Source organism: Euphorbia lathyris, chromosome 10, assembly GCF_963576675.1.
Source record: "Euphorbia lathyris chromosome 10, ddEupLath1.1, whole genome shotgun sequence".
In the NCBI taxonomy this organism is placed as follows: Eukaryota; Viridiplantae; Streptophyta; class Magnoliopsida; order Malpighiales; family Euphorbiaceae; genus Euphorbia; species Euphorbia lathyris.
The window spans coordinates 47,210,222-47,232,844 of NC_088919.1; the positions used below are offsets into that span (position 1 = coordinate 47,210,222).

At 32.7% G+C, this 22,623-nt stretch overlaps 1 protein-coding gene across 1 annotated transcript; it reads right to left on the reverse strand.

The window, feature by feature from the left end:
• Window positions 1-11,976: 11,976 nt before the first annotated feature.
• Window positions 11,977-14,552, reverse strand: LOC136209020 (aquaporin PIP2-1-like). The gene is made up of 4 exons (XM_066000362.1): window positions 14,201-14,552; window positions 12,823-13,118; window positions 12,406-12,546; window positions 11,977-12,312 (listed from the first exon to the last, which is right to left on the reverse strand). The coding sequence occupies exons 1-4, from the start codon at window positions 14,493-14,495 to the stop codon at window positions 12,193-12,195; spliced, it is 852 nt and encodes a 283-aa protein (XP_065856434.1). The 5' UTR covers window positions 14,496-14,552; the 3' UTR covers window positions 11,977-12,192.
• Window positions 14,553-22,623: the final 8,071 nt, after the last annotated feature.

Sequence of the window (22,623 nt, forward strand, 5' to 3'; positions counted from 1 at the left end):
GCCAATTCATAAGCTTGAAGAATTCCTTGAATGATAGAAGCTTCCTGTAAGTTTGCACGGAAAAACAAATAACTATCATCCGCGAAGAATAAATGGGATATTGAAGGTGCAGTATTAGCAATTCGACAACCATGTAGTTCTCCTTGGTTTTCTTTTTCCTGAATAAGTGCTGATAATCCTTCACTGCAAACCAAAAATAGGAAAGGGGACAGTGGATCCCCCTGGCGTATTCCTCTTGATGGTATAATTGGCCCAATTTCATTACCACCATGAGTGATGGTATATCTGACAGATCTGACACACATCATTAGCCAATTAATCCATACTGTATCAAAACCCATTTTTTCCATTATATTCTGTAAGAATTGCCATTCAACCCTGTCATAAGCCTTACTCATATCTAATTTAAAAGCAGCAGTACCATGCTTCCCTTGTCTCATGCCTTTCAACTTATGTATAACCTCATAAGCCACAATGATATTATCCGTAATCAGTCTATTAGATAGGAAAGCACTTTGATATTCAGAAATGAGCTTAGGTAGCACTTGTTTAAAGCGATTTGCTATAGCTTTGGATAGAATACGAATAATAACATTACATAAAGCAATAGGGCGCAAATCGGTTACCTTGTCAACTGTCGCTTTCTTTGGTATCAACACAATCAGAGTATCATTCATTGGTGTTGGTATATGCGTATTCTGTAAGATCATATGACAGGTTTTGGTTACGTCAGACCCAATCACACCCCAGAAATGTTGATAAAATGCCGGATTTAACCCATCAGGTCCTGGGCTTTTATCTGGGTGCATGGAAAAGCAGGCTGCCTTAATCTCTTCATCAGTAAATGTTGAAATAAGTGCTTCATTGTCAATCTGTGTAACCTTGGATTGAATTAGTGATGTTATTGGTGTGTTGGAACAGCCCCGAGATGTAAAGATATCGCTGTAATAATCAATCAACAGTTGCGACATTCCTGTATTCCAGTCCCGCCACTCACCATTGTCATCTCGTAATTGGGTGAAATTGTTCCATTTCTGTCTGGCTGAAGCATGTAGATGAAAATATTTGGAATTAGTATCTCCTTCCTGCAGCCAGAATAGTTTTGCTCTTTGTTGCCAGAAATCAGCCTGCTGCTGAATCACTTTGTCATATGCCACTGAAGCAATTCGATACTGCTCAATCCCATATCTGTCTCTACTTATTACCTTAGAATTGTAAGCTCAATTTATAAATTTTTAGGATTATAAACTCAATTTGTAAATCCTTAGGATTCCAAGATCAATTTGTAAATCCTTAATTTTTTTTATTTCTCTAAGCATTCATTTATTTATAAACAATCATTAAACTTATAATCTCTATAATTCATATATTTAAACTCACACAAACGTAATGTAACGTAACGTAAATATTACTGAACAGAAAATTTTACGGAACTCAAACATCACTGAACTGAAATATTACTGAACTTAAATATTACTGAACTGAAATATTTTGAATTGAAACATCACTCAACTGAAACATCACTCAACTGAAACATCACTCAATTGAAACATCACTGAACTGAAACATTACTGAACTGAAATATCACTGAACTGAAACATTACTGAACTGAAATATCACTGAACTAAAACATTACTGAACTGAAACATCACTAAACTGAAATATTACTTAACTCAAATATTACTGAACTAAAACATCACGAAACTGAAATATCACTGAGCCGAAACATTACTGGACTGAAATGTTACTAAACTAAAACATTATTGAAATGAAACTTCACTCAACTGAAACATTACTGAACTGAAACATTACTCAACTGAATTATTACTAAACTAAAATATTACTGAACTGACTGAAAAATCACTGAACTGAAACATTACTGAACTGAAATATTACTAAACTGAAACATCACTGAACTGAAATATTTTGAATTGAAACATCACTGAACTGAAACATTACTGAACTGAAATATTACTGAACTGAAATATTTTGAATTGAAACATCCCTCAACTGAAACATCACTGAACTGAAACATTACTAAACTAAAATATCACTAAACTGAAACATCAATAAACTGAAATATTACTAAACTCAAATATTACTGAACTGAAACATCACGAAACTGAAATATCACTAAGCTGAAACATTACTGAACTTAAACATTACTAGACTGAAATATTACTAAATTAAAACATTATTGAAATGAAACTTCACTCAACTAAAATATTACTGAACTGAAATATTACTCAACTGAAACATTACTGAACTGAAATATTACTGAACTGAAAGATTACTAAATTAAAACATCACTGAACTGAAATACCACTAAACTGAAACACCACTGAACTGAAATATTACTAAAATGAAATATTACTGAACTGAAATATCACCAAAATGAAATATTAATTAATTGAATATCACTGAACTGAAACATCACTCAACTGAAACATTACTGAACTGAAATATTACTGAACTGAAACATTACTGAACTAAAACATCACTGAACTGAAATACTACTAAACTGAAACATTACTCAACTGAAATATTACTGAACTGAGACCTCACTAAACTAAAACATTGTCGAATTGAAACATTACTGAACTGAAATATTACTGAACTAAAAGATCATTGAACTGAAATATTACTGAACTGAAACACCACTGAACTGAAATATTACTAAACTGAATATCACTAAACCAAAACATCACTGAACTGAAACGTCACTGAACTAAAATATCACTAAACTTAAACATCACTTAACTGAAATATTACTAAACTGAAACCTTACTCAACTGAAACATTACTGAACTCAAACATCATTGAACTGAAACATTACCGAATTGAAACATTACTAAACTGAAACATTACTGAACTAAAATGTTACTGAACTAAAACATCACTGAACTCAAATATTACTGAATTGAAACATCACTAAATTAAAACATCATTGAACTGAAACATCACTGAACTGAAATATTACTAAACTGAAATATCACTAAATTAAAACATTACTGAACTGAAACATTACTAAACTAAAACATTACTGAACTGAAATATTACTGAACTAAAATATCACTGCACTCAAACTTCAGTGAACTAAAATATTACTAAACTGAAACATCACTGAACTGAAACATTACTGAACTCAAAGATTACTAAACTGAAACATTACTAAACTCAAATATTACTGAAGTGAAATATTACTGACTTCAAACATAACTAAACTCAAACATCACTCAACTGAAGCATTACTGAACTGAAACATTACTAACCTGAAACATTACTAAACTGAAACATTGCTGAACTGAATTATTACTGAACTGAAATATTATTGAACTAAGACATCAATGAACTGAAATATTACTAAACTGAAACATTAATCAACTAAAATATCACTGACTGAAATATTACTAAACTCAAATATTACTGAACTGAAATATTACTTACTTCAAACATAACTGAACTCAAACATCACTCAACTGAAACATTATTGAACTGAAACATTACTAACCTGAAACATTACTAAACTGAAGTATTACTGAACTGAAACATCACTGAAATATTACTGAACCAAAATATTTCAGTTCAGTAATGTTTGAGTTTATTGATGTTTCAGTTCAGTGATGTTTCAGTTCAGTAATGTTTCAGTTTAGTAATATTTGAGTTTATTAATGTTTCAGTTTAGTAATATTTCAGTTTAGTAATAATACAATACAGCGATGTTTTAATTCAGTAATGTTTCAGTTCAGTGATGTTTCAATTCAGTGATGTTGTAGTTAAGTAATTTTTAAGTTTAGTGATGTTTCAATTCAGTAATGTTTCAGATTAGTGATGTTTTAGTTCAGTGATGTTTCAATTCAGTGATGTTGTAGTTTAGTATTATTTAAGTCTAGTGATGTTTCAGTTCAGTAATGTTTCAGTTCAGTGATGTTTCAGTTCAGAAATATTTCAGTTCAGTAATGTTTCAATTTAGTAATGTTTCAATTCAATGATATTTCAGTTCAGAGATGTTTCAGTTCAGTAATGTTTCAATTTAGTAATGTTTCAATTCAGTGATGTTTCAGCTCAGTAATGTTTCAATTTAGTAATATTTCATTTCAATGAAGTTTCAATTCAGTAATGTTTCAGTTAGTAATATTTCAGTTCAGTAATGTTTCAGTTCAGTAATATTTTAGTTCAATAATGTTTCATTTATTAATATTTCGGTTTAGTGATTTTCAGTTCAGTAATTTTTCAGTTCAGTAATGTTTCAGTTTAGTGATGTTTCAGTTCAGTGATATTTCAGTTCAGTAATATTTCCGTTTAGTAATGTTTGAGTTCTGAAATGTTTCAGTTTAGTAGTGCCTTAGTCATCTTATCTCTGATGTTGTTGCATATAGTTTTTAAAAGCCTATCAAAGTTTCTAGAAATGGGACATGGTTTCCCATATTTTCTTTGTGGATGATATTATCCTTATGTCTGAAGTGTCTTTAACTTAGGCGTATGTTTTGAAGCATTTTTTGTATCATTTTTTTAATAGTTCGAGGCAAAAGGTCAGTTGTTGAGCGATTTCCGCAAGTGCACGGTATACGCTTGTAGTAATAAAAGATATCGATCCCACAAGGAACGTTTTTTAACAAAAACTTATTTTGAATTGGTTAAATTTACTTTTAAGGCTTATAATATGGAAAATCGTTAAATCGGATTTGGTTTTGAAATTGCTAGAATAAGAATTAGATTAGAGTATACAAATGTTAGAAATCACTTCTGATTTAGGGATAAATTTACAAAACAGAAACGTTTAGTTCTTTAGAAAAGTAAACAAATGTATTCGTTTGCATTAAGCAAAAAAAAAACAACTTTAAACTTTATATAAATTATAACAATGAAATAAACGTCGATTCCTCTAATTTTAGGGCTTTGAACTGCAGTCAATCCTCCTACGGTCGGGTTAGATTGCTACCTTAACCAAATTGATACTCTACTGATGATATCAATTTGCCTAAGTGTTCAACAAAGTTTCCTTGTAAAGATTTTGAATTTAACTACGTTTTAATGAAAACACCAGAACTCACTTCGGATCATTTACCAAAATGCTACATAAAAATCTATCGAATAGAATGAACTTTATTAGATAAAATATGAATTTGATACAAGTTTATAGAGAACAAGAAGCATGGAAACTTTCGACGACTTGCAAGTGAACGGGTTGTCAATCCTTTCCTTGGGTTTCGTTAGAGTTTGTCAGGCTCAGGGGCGGATCCTCTACTAAATCTTCTCGCTGTAACTTCGTAATAGAGATACGGTCGGCTGCTACCAAAATCTAAACTAATATTAACAAATCTAAATGTTACTGTGTTTGTAATTATTTGATAAACAATGTGTGTACATCATATTGCTTTTTACAGAATATAACTCTAAACTCTGAATCGCTTGACTCAGAATTCTTGCATTAATTCTATACTAATCTTCTCTTTTTTTCTATATCTCCAACTCTCCATCAACTCTTTATTTATAGATGTTGAAGAGTCATGATTGAAGTGTCGTGTCCGTTGTGAAGGGTCGTATCCTCTGCGAAGGGATGTTTCTATCCACCCGAACGAACGCGTTTCGTCGAAAACGAATGTGTGCGAATGGCTCTCCAGGAATTTCTGAACTTGCTGAGAATGGGGGAGCAAATATTTGGTCTTCGAAATCGTCAAGGGAAGAAGCTGGTGACGCGTGTCGCGACCGAGAATGGAGGATTCTCGGTCGCGACACGGAGTATTTTCCATTTCTTCGACTTCGTCCTCGTCCTCGTTTTGGCGTGTTTGATCTTCGTCGTCTTTGACTCCTTTTGTAGGGTTTTTCTTTCGTTTTTAGGCTCTTTTCGTTCCTATTTGGATTTTACCAAATATTTAGGTACCTTATAAGAAAGAAACATATCCGAAAGTAAAAGTATTCTAAACAGGTATAAATAGTATGAATTCGAAGCAAAACTGATGTAATTATTGATGATATTTTAGGTATGTTTTGGGCTTAACATCAGTTTATCTAAATCTCGTGTTTTCTTTTCTACTAATACTTCTAACAAGCTTCAAAATCACTTTTGTTCGGAGTTAGGCTTTAGGAGAACTACCAAGCTTGGTAAATATCTGGGTATGCCCTTTCAGTTTAGTAATGTTTCAGTTTAGCAATGTTTCAGTTTAGCAATATTTTAGTTTAGTATTGTTTCAGCTCAGTGATGTTTCAGTTTAGTAATATTTTGGTTCAATGATGTTTTAGTTCAGTGATGTTTCAATTCAGTGATGTTTCAGTTTAGTAATATTTAAATTTAGTGATGTTTTAAGTCAGTAATGTTTTAGTTCAGTGATGTTTCAGTTCAGTAATATTTTAGTTGAGTGATATTTCAGTTCAGTAATGCTTCAGTTCAGTAATGCTTCAGTTCAGTAATGCTTCAGTTTAGTAATGTTTCAGTTTAGTAATATTTCAGTTCAGTAATGTTTCAGTTTGGCAATGTTTCAGTTCAGTGAAACATCACTAAACTAAAACATCACTGAACTGAAACATCACTGAACTGAAACATTACTGAACTTAAACATTGTTAAACTGAAACATTATTGAACTGAAACATCACTCAACTGAAACATTACTAAACTGAAACATTACTAAACGTAAACATTATTAAACTGAAACATTACTAAACTGAAATATTACTGAACTTAAAAATTTCTGAACTGAAACATCACTCAACCAAAACATCACTAAACTGAAATATTACTGAACTGGAACATCACTAAATTGAAACATCACTCAACTAAAACATCTCTAAACTGAAATATTACTGCACTGAAACATTACGAAACTGAAATATTACTAAACTGAAACATTACTGAACTGAAATATCACTGAACTAAAATAATGTAATGTAACGTAACGTAACGTAACGTAACGTAACGTAACATAATGTAACTTTACATGATGTAACTTGATATAACGTAACGTGACATAACGTAACATAAGTAATCTAACATAATGTGACGTAATATAACGTAACGTAAGAATTATAAGCTCAATTTATAAATCCTTAGGATTGTAAGCTCAATCTATAAATTCTTAGGATTGTAACCTCAATCTATAACATAACATAATATAATGTAATGTAACATAACGTTATGTAACGTGACGTAATGTAACCTTATATAACGTAACGTAACGTTACGAGATGTAATGTAACATGATGCAACGTGACGTGACATGACATGACGTGACGTAACGTGAGGTAACGTTACATAACGTGACGTGACAAAACACAACGTAACATCACGTAACATGGCATAACTTAGATTAATGTAACATAACCTAAAGTAATATAACATAACATAACTTAGATTAACGTAACATAACTTAACGTAATGTATCTTGATGTAATATAACATAACGTACGTTAGATTAATGTAACGTAACTTAACGTGACGTAACATAACGTAACTTAACGTGATGTTACGTAACGTAACTTAACGTTACCTAACGTTACGTAACCTAACGTTACCTAACGTTACGTAACTTAACGTGACGTAACATAATAAATATAAGCTCAATTTATAAATCATTAGGATTGTAAGCTCATCTATAATTCCTTAGGATTGTGAGCTCAATTTAAAAATCCTTAGGTTTTTTTTATTTCTTTAAGCTTTCATTTGTCTATAAACAGTCAATGATTTATCAATCTGTAACGTAACGTAGCGTACCGCAACGTAACATAACGTAATGTAGCATAACGCAACGTAACATAACATTACCTAAATAATCATTGAACTTACAATCCCTAATGTAACGTAACATAACATAACTTAATAATGTAACGTAATTTAACGTGACGTAATGTAACGTAAAGTAACTTAATGTTACCGAACATAATGTAACTTAACATGACGTTAATAAATATAAGCTCAATTTATAAATATTTAGCATTGTAAGTTCAATTTATAAATACTTAATAATATTGTAAGCTCAATTTGTAAATCTTTAGGGTTTTTTTTTATTTTTTTAAGCTTTTTCGTTTATTTACAATCATTGAGCTTACAATCTCTAACGTAACATACATAATAAATATAAGCTCAATTTATAAATATTTAGAATTATAAGCTCAGTTTATAAATTCTTAGTTTCTTTGCTAGTTAAATTTGTGTTACCTAATAAGAGACAAAAAAAAAAAATAGAATTATTAATAAAGAAAGACAATAATTTGACCCTACACAAATATTTGTGTAATTAATAGGCTTGTATCTCTTTTTTTTCTCCTTTTCACTATTTCCAAAGCATTTTATGTATTTGTGGCATTAAATTCATACCATTCAAAACAAAGTTGTTTTGGTTGTTTTTTTTGTTCATCAATTTTTCATTTTTCATTTTATTATTTAAAACACAAAACAATCCTTATGGTTCTTTACTATAAGTTCACTATAATCCTATGGTTTATTAAATTTTCATCATATTATTATCATTCCAAATTTTTGTCTTTTAATTTTATTTAGAAACTTTGATATATTATTAGTAATTGAAATATTTAAATTTAGTCATTTTTAGAAACTTTGATATATTAGTAGAATTGAAATATTTAAATTTAATCACATTATTACATCCAGAATTTTGATATTTAATTTTAGTAAAAAATATGAAAATAAACTTTGTGATTTGTTTAATTGGTAAAAACAGCCATGTGGTTTGAAAATTTACAAAAAGGGATCCAAGATTTGTAAAGATTTTAATTATGTGAGTCATTTTTTTGGAATAAGAGCCAAGTTTAATCTTAGCGTTCTATGGAAAGTTCATATTAGCTCTAACATATAAAATGGTGCAAATTAACTCTCATGTGCCAAAGAAATCAATTTTAACCTTATTTTACCAAAAAATTAAAAAAACTGATTTTACTGTTATTTAATTGTCACATTAAAAATTCCAAAAATACTGTTATTTAATAAGGAATAAATTTAAATTACCATTGTAAATCTTTTCCTTTATGTTATTATATATAATATAATGTAAAGAAATAGAAAAGCTACCCATAATAGTTTTTCTAGTTCCAATATTTGTTTTGTGCAAACGAAAAAAGTGAAGATCGGTAAAAATATGAAAACGGAGAAAAATGTAAATCGAAGTAAACACGGAACAAAATATAACATTATATACTTTAAAGGGTAATTAGTACCGGTGGTCACAAAAGATGGACAATATTCTTAAAAGGTCACAAAAGTTTAATTTGTCCTAATAAAATCACTTAAGTTTGTTTGTGTCCCAATAAAGTCACTTTAGACGTTTTTCAATCAATTTTAAATGGGAGTTGATTACGTGACATCTAATCACATGTCTCAACGACATGTGACATATAGTAAAAAAACATTTAACCACAAATTAATCTAAATTAATAAGGATTGTCAACTAAAATTTTAACCACAAATTAACCTACGTGGCATATCGATTATCAATTAAATCATGTGGCGTTAGACATGAAGTTGAGATGCCACGTGATAATTTCGGCGAAACGATGACTGAAAAACGTTCAAAGTGATTTTACTGGGACAAAAACAAACTTAAGTGATTTTATTGAGACAAATTAAACTTTTGTCACCTTTTAGGAACATTATCCAAACTTTTATAACCACCGATACTAATTACCCATACTTTAAGTTAGGGATAGAAAAGTATTTTATATGACAAACAAATACCGTGAAATATTTTCTAGTGTCATTGTCAAACAATAAAAAAGAAAATTATACAAAACCAAATTAAAACTGAAATAAAATCAATACTAACGAAACAGTGCATAATACTATAAATAATAGTAATAGTTAAGATTCTTACAAAATTCAATAGAATATATAATAATTTTTCTTTCTCAACACTCAAATTCTTGTTCATATTTATACATTAATAATCTCACTAGTTTCTAACTCACCAGGAGAGAGGCACGAAATTCCATTGAAAAAATTGATTAAAAGTCATACGTTCATATAATTAGCAAGATATCCAAATAGATTTAATGATAATCTTATGTGCCAATTATTTGTATGATGAATTTATTAGGGAGAGAGTAAGTATTTTTGAAAAATGTGGACAATCATTTATTATAGAGAGAGAAACCTTCTTAAAAAAACAGAAAATGAATTTATCATGGAGAGAGAGAAATATACCTTTAGTAACTTGATAACCTCTTGGTAACCTGTTATAGCAGGTCATTTAATCAGATTTCATTTAATCAGATTTTATTAGTCTCCATTCATGGAGAGTCTCCATTGAGAACTCTTCCACATATATATATATATATATATATATATATATATATATATATATATATTGAACATATTAAAAATAATAAAAAAACATATGCGTTGCTGTTTTCTTTTATTAAAATAATAAATCTTAATTAATTATTTGAGAATTTTAATTTCAAAAATTTACATATATAAATATAATTTTTTTCCGAACGTTACAATGTGAAAGCACACACCGATAAAGTAGAGATTCAACTCCTTACCACTTGGATTAACCCTCATTAACCAATGTTTGTGATTTATTGATTGACAGTTTAACTCTTGTTGCATCGGATTTTTAGATTGAAGTGCATTTCATTTGTATGACATTTAAATGTGTTATTTTCATATCATTATTCTATTTTACCATGTTTGAGATATTATAATTTACAATGCTTGATTTAGTGGATTTGTAGCCTTCCAGTAAGTATATTTATTCATTGGATATGGTGTTATAAATTTCCATAGAAAGAATTAATAATTGATGTATGTTTAATGGTGTTTTAGAAATTTTAATTTTCAGCTTATGATATTAAAGTTATTAAATTTATCTTTCTCATTAAATGGATAAATATATTATCAAGGTTGTAATAAATGTTTTTTTTTTTTTTTTTTTTGACAAAGGTTGTAATAAATGTTAGTGGATTTGTAGCCTTCCACTGAATTTCCACAATAAATAAAGACTTGTTTATGTGGATTTGTTGACTCACTCAGCCCGTTGAATTTCGCGTTTCATGAATCAGACTGACATTCGTATTTGATACTCAATCTAGCTTAGCCTAGATACATTCAATCTCGAGCATAAAAATGAATTGATTTTTTTATGTGAGAGTGACATGTAAGAGGAGACCAAATTAGTAACAATAGATTATCTCCCTCAATTAATGTCCTTCACATATACTTCTTTCTTAACATCAATCGTTTCAGGTAAAACAATATACAATACTATTTTGATTGGTGGGATCTAGTGTTAAAAAACAATCCTGTCTCAACCGTCTACGTTCTGCCTAGGAACTCAAAATCGATAATTCTTTCCGATTTTTTCTGCCTAGATCCCTTTACCGATTTTTTGCCTCTTGTCCGTTTTTTGGCCGCTTGAGCGGCGAAAACAAAAAAAAAATCTTATTATTTTGATGCTTTATTATAACTCACTTGTGAATATTGTCGCATGATTTTTTTGGTGAATTGTGTTTATTATTTTTAGATATATTTATTTAATTGCATTATCTACTTATTTCTATGATATGATTAAAGATGTTAAAGCATTGTTTCATAGTTTTCAATTAATTATATTACATATGAACATTTTTTTACTTATTTCACTGATATCGTCGTTAAAATGTTTTTTTTCGACACGTTTTTTAAAAATATATATTACAAATATACATATTTTTTATGTTAAATATTTTATATTATTATTTTTAAATAATATAATACATTTTTAATTGCACTTTCTTATAAAAATATAAATTTGATTAATTCTTTGATTAACCCCAATTAATTTCTAAGAGCCTTGATTATTCGACTAATATATCTAACGTTTTTTACAATTTTACTGAATTTATTACGAAATGCTGTAAAAAAAATCCTTTTTCCACCACTATATTCAAAGCTAATTAATTATTGAATTCTCTTAAATTTATTAACCCAAACTAATTTTAATTGGCATATTAACAAATAAGTATAGGTGGAAATAAAGATCAAATGAACAAAATATTCTTTTTGCCCAAAAAAACAAAATACTTGATTATGATAAATTTCTCAACACCATCATGAGTACAAAGGCACAAAATACCAAAAACAAACAAAAAACAAAAAGAGCAAATTGCAAAGTGGATGAAACATTTGGGCACAAATAAAACAAAGTGCCCAATCTCATAATAATCAATTTACAAATTAATAATTTCATTTTTGCCCCAAATTACATATTGGAACTGCTCCTGAAAGACCCTAGAGCCTTTATAGCACCTGCTCTCAGAACATACTGGTGGTAGAATGCAGCTATTGCAGCCCCAATAAATGGTCCAACCCAGAATATCCACTGCAAATAATTATAAAAAAAATTAATTAATATTTTTATGGAAATTATTAATTAAAACAAAACATTTAAAAAAAATTATAAGAATTGACATACTTGGTCATCCCATGCCTTGTCCTGATTATACATCACAGCAGCTCCAAAACTCCTAGCTGGGTTAATTCCAGTCCCAGTGACTGGAATTGTGGCTAAGTGGACCATGAAAACTGCAAATCCAATTGGAAGTGGAGCCAACACCTAGAGGTGCCAGATGGGTTTTCGTGTTATAATAGTATTATGTGATCTATATAATGGAATCAAACGAGATCTGAAATACAGTTGCATTCACATGGACCCTGATGATCACATAAATTTGGTCATTCACCGCTAGATCTAGACGGATTAAAATCTTAAGGCGGAGATTCAAAACATCCTAAGGTTTATATTTAATCCATCTAGATCTAACAGTAAATGATCAAATTTACGTGGTCATCATGGTCCATGCGAATGCAACTGATCTAAAATAAGACTTACGGGAACATGTGAGTCGCGGGCATTTCTTTTGGGATCGGTAGCAGAGAAGACAGTGTAGACAAGAACAAAAGTGCCTATAATTTCAGCACCGAGACCTGTTCCTGTGCTGTAGCCATCGGAAAGTTCATTGGCTCCACCGCCGTACCTATTATAATAGCCCTTTTGGAAGGCTTTGACTAGCCCACATCCACATATGGCTCCTAAACACTGAGCCACCACGTACATTATGGCTCGGACCAGTGACACCTTTCTAGCCAAAAATAACCCGAATGTCACAGCGGGGTTTATATGACCACCTGCCAAAGTCCCAAATTTTATTCACAATGTCAGTTTACCTGTAAATTTTAATAAATTTTAGATCAGGTTATGGGCCGGTTTGCCGGACTCGGGATAGGCCCAATGAGCTTACTATGCCCAGGTCCAACCCAGGCAAACTCTGACCGGGTTGTATTCGTTTCAAATCTCAAGTCCAACTTAAATAAATTGGTCAAAAATATACATGTATTTTTAATAATAAAAATTATAATTTATACTTTAAGACTAAATATTTAATATACAAACTTAATAATTAATATTATTGGACGAGCTAAGCTAGGTTGGTCCATACAATTTTTATAAAACTCAAGCCGGCCTTACATATAAGCGAGTTGTCAGATATCTCACATTACTAAATGAGAAAGCTATATGACTTCTTAAATATGTGAGACAATCATCACCTTTGAGGTATCAAAAGACCTTTGTTTACATAGTATCAAAGTCATGGTTCAATGTTAGGGTTCCCGCTGATATTAGTGTCACGCACCAAATGGAGTGGACGTGAAGGGGCATGTTAGACATCCCAAATTGCTAAATGATGAAGCTATATGACTCCTTAAATATGTGATTCTCACCCTTTGAACCTTTTGGAGTGAGTTAAGCCTTTGTTTACACGAGTCTGCACCGGACCAAGTTTAAAGTCATTTTTTCTTATCTAAACTCGATCTCTTAAAAGCGGCCTTAGACGGGTACTTGATCGTGGAACAATTTACTATGAAATCATATTTTTTATTTTCAAAATAACTTTTTTGTTGGCACCTTCTCTTTAAATTGGTTCTCTTTTAACTAAACAAGACCTAAATAATCCTAAAACGAAAATTTCAAGAATTAAAGATACTTAGAATAATATTAATTCTTCGAATTTTTTATTTTGAGACCGTCAACGGTGAGTTGAGTGATCACCGGTGTTAAAAAATGTAAAATTCAGTAATCATACCATTAAAAATTGAATTTCAGTGGCCACAATGTTAAACCGGGTAAAGTTCAGTGGCCATGGGTGTAATTTACCCTTCTAAAATTTCAAAATAATTTTCATTAAAAAAAATTCACTAAAATTACTTACCAGAAATACCGGCAGTGCAGTAAACAAGAACAAAAATCATGCCACCAAAAGCCCAGGCAATACCCAGAATACCAACGCCGCCGCAAGCGTCAGCGTTTTTAGCAGGATCAGTCTGGCTCTTGTACCCAATAACAGTTAACACAGTTATGTACAAGAACAAGAGTGTAGCTATAAACTCAGCAATTATAGCTCTGTAAAATGACCACTGAGTCAACTCGTCGGCGTCAATCAACGGTGCCGGTGGCGGATCTTGGTAGTCCTTGCTGGCGCCGGCAACTTCAATGTCCTTGCCCATGGCTACTTAATTATTTTTTTCTTGAGCTCTAGAAATTTGTGGTGAGTGAGAATGTGAGAGAGGAAAGTGGTATTTATATGGGAAAATTTATGAAATTTAAAATAAAATATGAACGTTAAATTGCACTTTCTGTGACCCCACTTAATTTACACCATTTTTGTTGGCATTTTTATTTTGTTTGATGAGATGGTTGAAATTAAGACAAAGAAAGAGAGTTCTAGCAAGTTCTATATCTTCTTTAATAATGATGTAATGGAAATAAATGTAACTTCCTACCCCCACTTTAGGAGTGAAGTACTAAAATGTTACTAAAGATCAATTTGGTGGAGTTTTCACTATTTGGAAGAAGCATGGTTTTAGACTCTAAACGGTAGAGATTGAGTTTGGAGATTCCTAAAATAGCCTCGAACCAAGACAGATTATAGACGGATTTTGAGTTCTTGGGTTTTTTTTTCACGAGGAAGTCAAAGATAGCAACGAATTCACTCATAGACGTTTCAGAATGTCACTAAAGATGTTTCAAAAAAAAGAATGTCACTAAAGACATTAATGAGCATTAAATTCGTGTATGGATGAACGTTTCAGAATGTCATTAAAGACATTAATAAGCTTTGAATTCTCATATAGACGTTTTAGAATGTCATTAAGAACATTAATAAACATGAAATTCTCCTATAGACGTTTCAGAATGTTATTAATAAACATTGATTTTTCCCTCTACTTTGTTGAGAGTTAGAGTTTTTTCTCTCCCTTGTTGAGAGTTAGGGTTTTTTCTCAGATTCTAGATATGAGTGGTCGAAATAAAAGGGATATTTTTGGCTATTTAAAAAATCGGTTGTGGCATAAAATCTTTGGTTGGTACAGTAAGATGCTCTCACATGCAGGTAAGGAAGTTTTATTAAAATTTGTTGCACAAGCGATTCCTACGTTTTATATGAGTATGTTTTTAATCCCTGTTTCTATATGTGAGAAGTTGCAACGGTTGATGAATTCATTTTGGTGGGGTTCAAATCTGGATGGGAGGAAACAAATTCACTACGCTGCTTGGGATAATTTGTGTCATCGAAAGGAGCATGAAGGATTTGGTTTCAGGCATCTCCATTTGTTTAACTTCGCGATGTTGGCTAAACATGCATGTACCCTCATGTCTAAATTGGATACTTTATTTTGTCAGATTCTCAAAGCTAAATACTTCTCTGAGGGAGACTTTTACCATCTCGAATAAGTTCAAACCCAAGTTTGATATGGCATAGTATTTGGAGCTCAAAGGACGTGTTAATGTTTAGCTTAAGGTGGCGGGTGGCAATGGTCTATAAGTAAACATTTGGCGCGATATGTGGTTAGGGGACTCCCTAAACTTTATGCCTCAGATGATAGTCAAAATAGGCATCGAATTTTTACTAATCTTGGATCTTCGAATGGAAGACTTAAAAGATTTGGATTTCAGGAGGATTCGGCCTTTGTTTGACGATATTGATGTTAGTATCCTATCATTACCAGTTAGGATGTTGAAGTTAATGACAGTCTAATTTGGCATTTCGATAAAAGCGGACTATATTTGGTCTGCTCGGTGTTAAGCCCAAAATATACCTAATATATCATCAATAATTACATCAATATTGCTACGAATTTATGCTATTTATAACTGTTTAGAAAGCTTTTACTCTCGAATATGTTTCTTTCTTGTAAGGTACATAAATATTTGGTAAAATCCAAATAGGAACGAAAATAGCTCAAAAACAAAAGAAAAACCCTACAAAAGGAATCGAAGACGACAGAAATTAATAACGCCAAATCGAGGACGCGAACGAAAGCAGAAGAACTGAAAAACGTTCCGTGCCGCGACCGCGGCCCCCACATTCACGGTCGCAACACGCGTTCCTCAGTTTCCCCTTCCTTCCATTTAAAGACCAATTGATGCTCCCCCATTCTCGGTACGAGCAGGAGTTTTTAGAAGCCTAGTTACACACTTTCGTTTTCGACGAAACGCGATCGTTCGGGTGGATAAAGACGTCCTTTCGGAACAGATACGATCCTTCACAATGGACACGACACTTCAATCAAGGCTCTTCAACATCTATAAATAAAGAGTTGATGGAGAGTTGAAGATATGTAAAAAAAAGAGATTAGTATAGAATTTATGCAGAAATTCCGAGTCAAGTGATTCAGAAGTTAGATTTCGATTCTGTAAAAAGCAATATGCTGTACACAAATTGTTTATTCAATAATAACAAGTTTAGTAGCGTTTAGACATTGTTCCAGTTTAGTTTTCATTTTGGTAGTAGACTGACCCAGTCTCTATTACGAAGATTCAACGAGAAGATTGAGTAGAGGATCCGCCCCGGAGCCTGACAACCTCTAACGAAACCCAAGGAAAGGATTGACAACCCGTTCACTTGCAAGCCGTCGAATGTTTCCATGCTCCATGTTCTCTGTAAACTTGTATCAATTTATATTTCATCTAATAAAGTTCATTCTATTCGATAGATTTTTATGCAGCACTTATGGTAACCAATCCACTAAAGTGACTGCTGGTGTTTTCATTAAAACATATTTTCAAAATATTTACAAGGAAACTTTGTTGAACACTTAGGCAAATTATTATCTCGAAAGAGTTTTAATTTGATTAAGGGCAATTATCCCGGATAGAGTTTTGTCATGTTCAAAGCCAATTAATTAGAGGTTCCGTCATTTATTTCATCTTTATAATTCGTACAAAGTTTAAAGTTGTTTTCTTTGCTTAATGCAAACAAATACATCTGTTTACTTTTCTAAAAAGTACTAAACGTTCCTATCTTGCAAATTCATTCTTAAATCAGAGTATTTTCTAACGTTTTCATACTCTAATCTAATTCTCATCTAGCAATTTCAAAACCAAAACCGATTAAACGATTTTCCATATTATAAACCTAAAAGTAAATTTAACCGATTATAAATAAGTTTTGTTCGAAAAACGTTCCATGTGGGATCGATATCTTTTATTACTACAAGCGTATACCGTGCACTTGTGGAAATCGCTCAATACTCGGGTTATCGTTTGCATGGGAGAATGGCGTTGGTACAAGGGGCTGCTCAAGTTTTAGCTTGAACGAGGATGTTGTTTTTCATGATTCCACCACAGGTAAAACTATTTGTTTGGAGGGCCTATAAAAAAATTTATTTAGACTAAAGATGTTATCGGCAACAAAGATTTGTTGAATGATAATGTCAGTAGCCTATGTAAATCTGTGGGTGAACATTCGGTCCATCTATTTACAGATTGTGTTTATTCGACTAGGTTCTGACATTTTTTTGGGATTGATCGTTAGGTCCCAGGGAGAGATTTCTTTATTTATTGGTTCGAAGGTGATATATTTCTTTCTGTAATTTGCTCTCTGATGGCTTCCGATGACCTGAATCAATGAACAACCGTCAGAAAAGGGGCCGGAGGTCCGACGAACCCTCTCTGATGCTAAAGTCAGTAGATATTTGAAGAAATACTAGACTAACTTCAGGCAATAACGTAGAGAGTTTAGTTAAGAAGTGATGTACCTATGACAGCTGAGTCCAAGCTATTTATAGGGAAAATATTATGTACCTAGACACGTGGCATCATTAGATTGGTCTTCGGACCCTATATTTATGTTCCGAAATAAATGTGAACTTGGGGAGCGTGCATTGGAATCCAGCACTTGTATTGGTCCACGTGTCACCTTTAAACAACTCCTGAAGAGATGTTATCTAACTGAAGGTCATTGTTTTGACCGAAACTAGGTTCGTCCATGGACCTTGGTTGGGCCAGGCCCAAGTGCTGATTTCGGTGTGAAGCAAAAGCCTTTTGACTTACATCCCAATTAAATGATACCGTATGAGATGTCCCACCTAGTTTCATTATAAAATCCTTTAGGGTTTCCTCGATCAGTCCGCTGAAAAGACGTCTAACATCCATGACGTCATCTTGAAATCATTAATTAGCCACCTTCTTTATGAATAAATAATTACCATTTACCATGCTTTATTGATCTCAATAAGAATAAAATCAGAAACGTTTCTCCTTTCTCCAATCTTTCCATAAATTGATGAGAGAGATCCCATTTCTTCTTCACTTATTGCTCCTGACGAATTCCTTCATTGCTAAAAACTGTAAGTCTTTGTGCCTTCTTTCTTTCATTTAATTTTCTTTCATTTTACTCAAATGGTTGGTCCGTCATCCAAAAATGGAACCAAGAAAGCACACGCTGGTAAACAAATAGTCACAACCGATGTTGATGTTGAAGAGGTTGAAAAGGTAACCAAACCCAGAAAAATAAATCACAGGGTTCCTAAATAGCCCTCTACTTTAACTCTTATTCACCTAAGAACTTTTGAAGAAAAGCATGCTTAGCTTCGGCGAATGATAATTTCTCTTCCAAAGGATATGAAAGACCCCATCTTCCCCCTCCTCGTAAAATTAGGCTTATTCACCCAATATATGGATTGTGAGATGGGATTTCCTCTGCCTACAGGCATAGTGGCCGTGTTAAATGAATTTAACATTTGTCCCTACCAAATTACCCCCAATGCATGGCTAGAGCTTCTTAGCTTTGACAAGGTCTGCACTGATCTTGGAATTGGGTTAACCGGTCCTTTATTTCGTTATTTCTGGTGTCCAACAAAGAAGACTGATGAAGACATAATTTATTGTACACTCAGTGGCCGAGACGACCTTTCTTAAAGAAAATGCAAAGCATAAAAGATTTTAAGCCCAAATGGATCTGGATAGAGCCGAATGGGGGTAACCCAAATAATCCATACGTTCGGGGATTTCCATTTGCCACAAGATGGAACGAAAGCCCAAAAGAAGAATCCTTCTAGAAACCTGCCAAAGCGTTAAGCCCTGTATAACCAATAAACGTCAAACGAATCAGATATTACGACCTTAAATGGGAATATCAGGAGATGATTAGAGTTATCTGAACTGAAGGATAACAAGATTCTTCAGTACCACTAATGAAATTGCATATCTGGGGTCTTCACGATTTAAAGCTATAAAAGGTAGATTTTCTTTCGTTTTTTGAATTTATACTCTTTCTTTTCTTTGATGCAAGTAATTCTGATCATGTCTTCTATTCGTGATGAAATGTTAGCTCGTATAAAGAAGCTGAAGAAAGAAAAACCTGCAGCGAAGAGTTCGAATGAAGGCTCGGCAAGCAAGATAGTGGTTGACGCTGAAAACTCATCTCCAGTCGTACCGAATGCCTTCACCGAAAACAATCCTTCAATAATTCTACCCATTCAAACTTCAGAAATTTCAGAAGCACATGCGAACTTGGGTAATTTGGCTGTTGACACCTCCATTCTAGCTCTTGAAACAGTGACTCCTCTAGTGTCTACCGAAGGAAATGAAGCAATGCCAGTTTGCTCAAACACCCCCTTAGTAGATGTGGCCATTTTACTGAAGATATGTCTTCTTCTCCTGGAGGTTTTGTTGATGATCCAAACCTGTAGAGTGAAGAAATGACAGAAAACAGGTTTATACCATACTTTCTTCACTAGAGGCGTCCACCCAAGCTATGAAAATGACAGTGGGTGAAAGCTCCAAAGGTCTAGAACAAGAACAGGCTAAACTGAAAAGAAAACTTCCGAATAAAACTAAGATAAATAAATAAGATAAATAAAATATTATTTATAATATGCTTAATACATTAGGAGCCCCTAAAACTGGTTCAAAAAATTGATTGCCTTTATGAACTTATAGAGCATCTCGTTAGCACCCTAAACTTGCTTAAAGTGATAATACTTTAATTTAAAATAAATATTTACTTTGGATATTTGAAATTATTTGTATTTTAATATTATTTAAAAATTTAGGTTCGGATAAAAATTATGGTTAAACGTTGATTTTTGGTTAACGGGTAAGAATTGGTTAAAAACCTGATATTATATAGATTTAGTAACACCGTAAAGCGTCCTTGTGAGGCGCCGTTGGGATCAGCCGGGGGCACTCCGATGCCTAAGTCAGTAAACTTTTTAAGAGAATAAATTGTAATGACAAAGCAAAGCTAAGAAGAGTGTGTAAGTGTACCTCTGTTGTCATGTTACAAGGGTATTTATACATGTTTGAGTGATAACTGTAATAACCTTCTCTTAATGTTCTTTTAATGAAGAGTAATGCTCCTTTAATGTGGTCTAACTCTCTCCTCTAACCTCCAAGCTTTGGCAGGTTCTGAGATATCTTTAATGCTAGTGAGTTACGCCGTATAGTCATTCGTTTTCTCCAAAGGTGGATCGCCATATGAGGCGGATCCCTTCTTCCTCTTGCCGGGCGGATCTTTGTAAGAGCCCGTGGCACAACACCGTATTTCCAACTATGAGCTGCATGGCGGATTATGAGTGGAACTCTATAAGACGACGCCGTATTTCCCATTTATACGCTATGTGGCGGATCGTAAGAAGGAATCCATGAGACGACACCGTACTTCTATCTGTACACCATATACATCTTAGAGGCGGGCTTTTTTCCCTTTAAGCCCTCTTTGCGAGGGAATATCTTCGGTTTAGTCCTCCATATTTCATGGCGGGTATTATCAAAACCATTAATCGAAAAATCTAACTGAAATTAATGGTTTAGCGTTCGTATGGTTAACTGATACGCATAGGCCAGTTTCAATTTCAATGGTTAAAAAACCGCTAGTGTCGGTTCGGTTATTTTTTTACCTCATTGACCGGTTAACTGAACTGTGTCCACCCCTACTTCTAATCCAATTGGTAGAAGAAGTCAAGATTTCAATAAATTAAAACTATAACACTTTAAACAAGTTCAGAGACAATAAATTACTATAAGCAAGTTTAGGGAGACAGTTGGTCACTTTAGATAAAATTTAAACAAGTTTGGAGCTAGTGAAACACTTGTTAAAGGGCGGCGAAATTATCTTTTAACATGGTAGAACAACAAGGGGAAACCGACAAAGGATACTTAGGTACTGTTCAATAAAATTGAAAATTAAGTACTGAAGAAATAAGTACTTGAATTTAAGTGTTGAAAGTATTAAATAATGCAATTATTTGACAAAGACTAAAAACAAGTGAGGCTTATGACATGGTCGAATGAATTTTTTTGGGGTTTTGACAGGGCTTGGACTTGTCTAGTTATACAATATGTTCAAAAGGCTCGTTATCATGTGATTAACAACATGCATATTGTGAGTCCTATTGTACCTCAATGCGGTCTTCGTCAAGGAGACCATATCTCTTCGTATTTGTTTTTTTATTTGTGTGGATGGGCTCTCTACTGCTTTGTCCAATTAGAAGATCGGGGTTTGATTCATGGTTGTAGAATAGCTCATAATGCTCCCTTACTCTCTCATCTTTTCTTTGCTGATGAAAGCTATTTGTTCTTTAATGCTACAAAAAAAGTGAAGGAGAAGTTTTCAACCAGTGCCTCAAGAACTATGAGTTAGCTTTCGGGCAACATATCAATTTTGAGAAATCCTTAATTGACTTCAGCTGGAATTGTACTTCTGAGATTAAAAGTGAGCTCTCTTCTCTTTTTGGAGTTCTATCTCTCTCAACCTTTGGAAAATACTTGGGTCTTCCTTCTCTCATTGGGAGGAAGAAAGTGGATGCATTTAGATATGTTGAGGAGAAAGTTAAAGCTAAGCTTGGAAGTCTAAATTCCTTTCAAGAGCTGGTAAGGAAGTGTTGATTAAATCAGTGTTTCAGTCGGTTCTCTCTTTTGCTATGAGCTTGTTTTTAATTTCAGAGTTACTTTATGCGGAGCTTGAGCGTTGATGAACTCATTTTGGTGTGACTCGAATGGTGGAGATGACAAAGGCATTCGATGGACTTCTTGGGATAAATTATGTCTGTTGGTGGAATGAGTTTTAGGAAAATGAAGAATTTTAATTTGGCTCTACTTGCAAAAGAAGTGTGGATGCTTTTGAATCATCCTACTTCCTTAGTCACTTAGGTATATAAAGCAGTGTATTATCCTAATTCCCATTTCCTTGAAGCACATCTTAAGAACAACCTTAGTTATATATGGCGTAGTATTATGGTGGCTCAGGATCTAATTCGAGGGGGAGCTAGATGTTTAGTTGGTTTCGGTGCAACTATTTTTGTTTACACAGATCTGTGGCTTCCAGACGGTCAGTGTCTGATGGTTACTAGT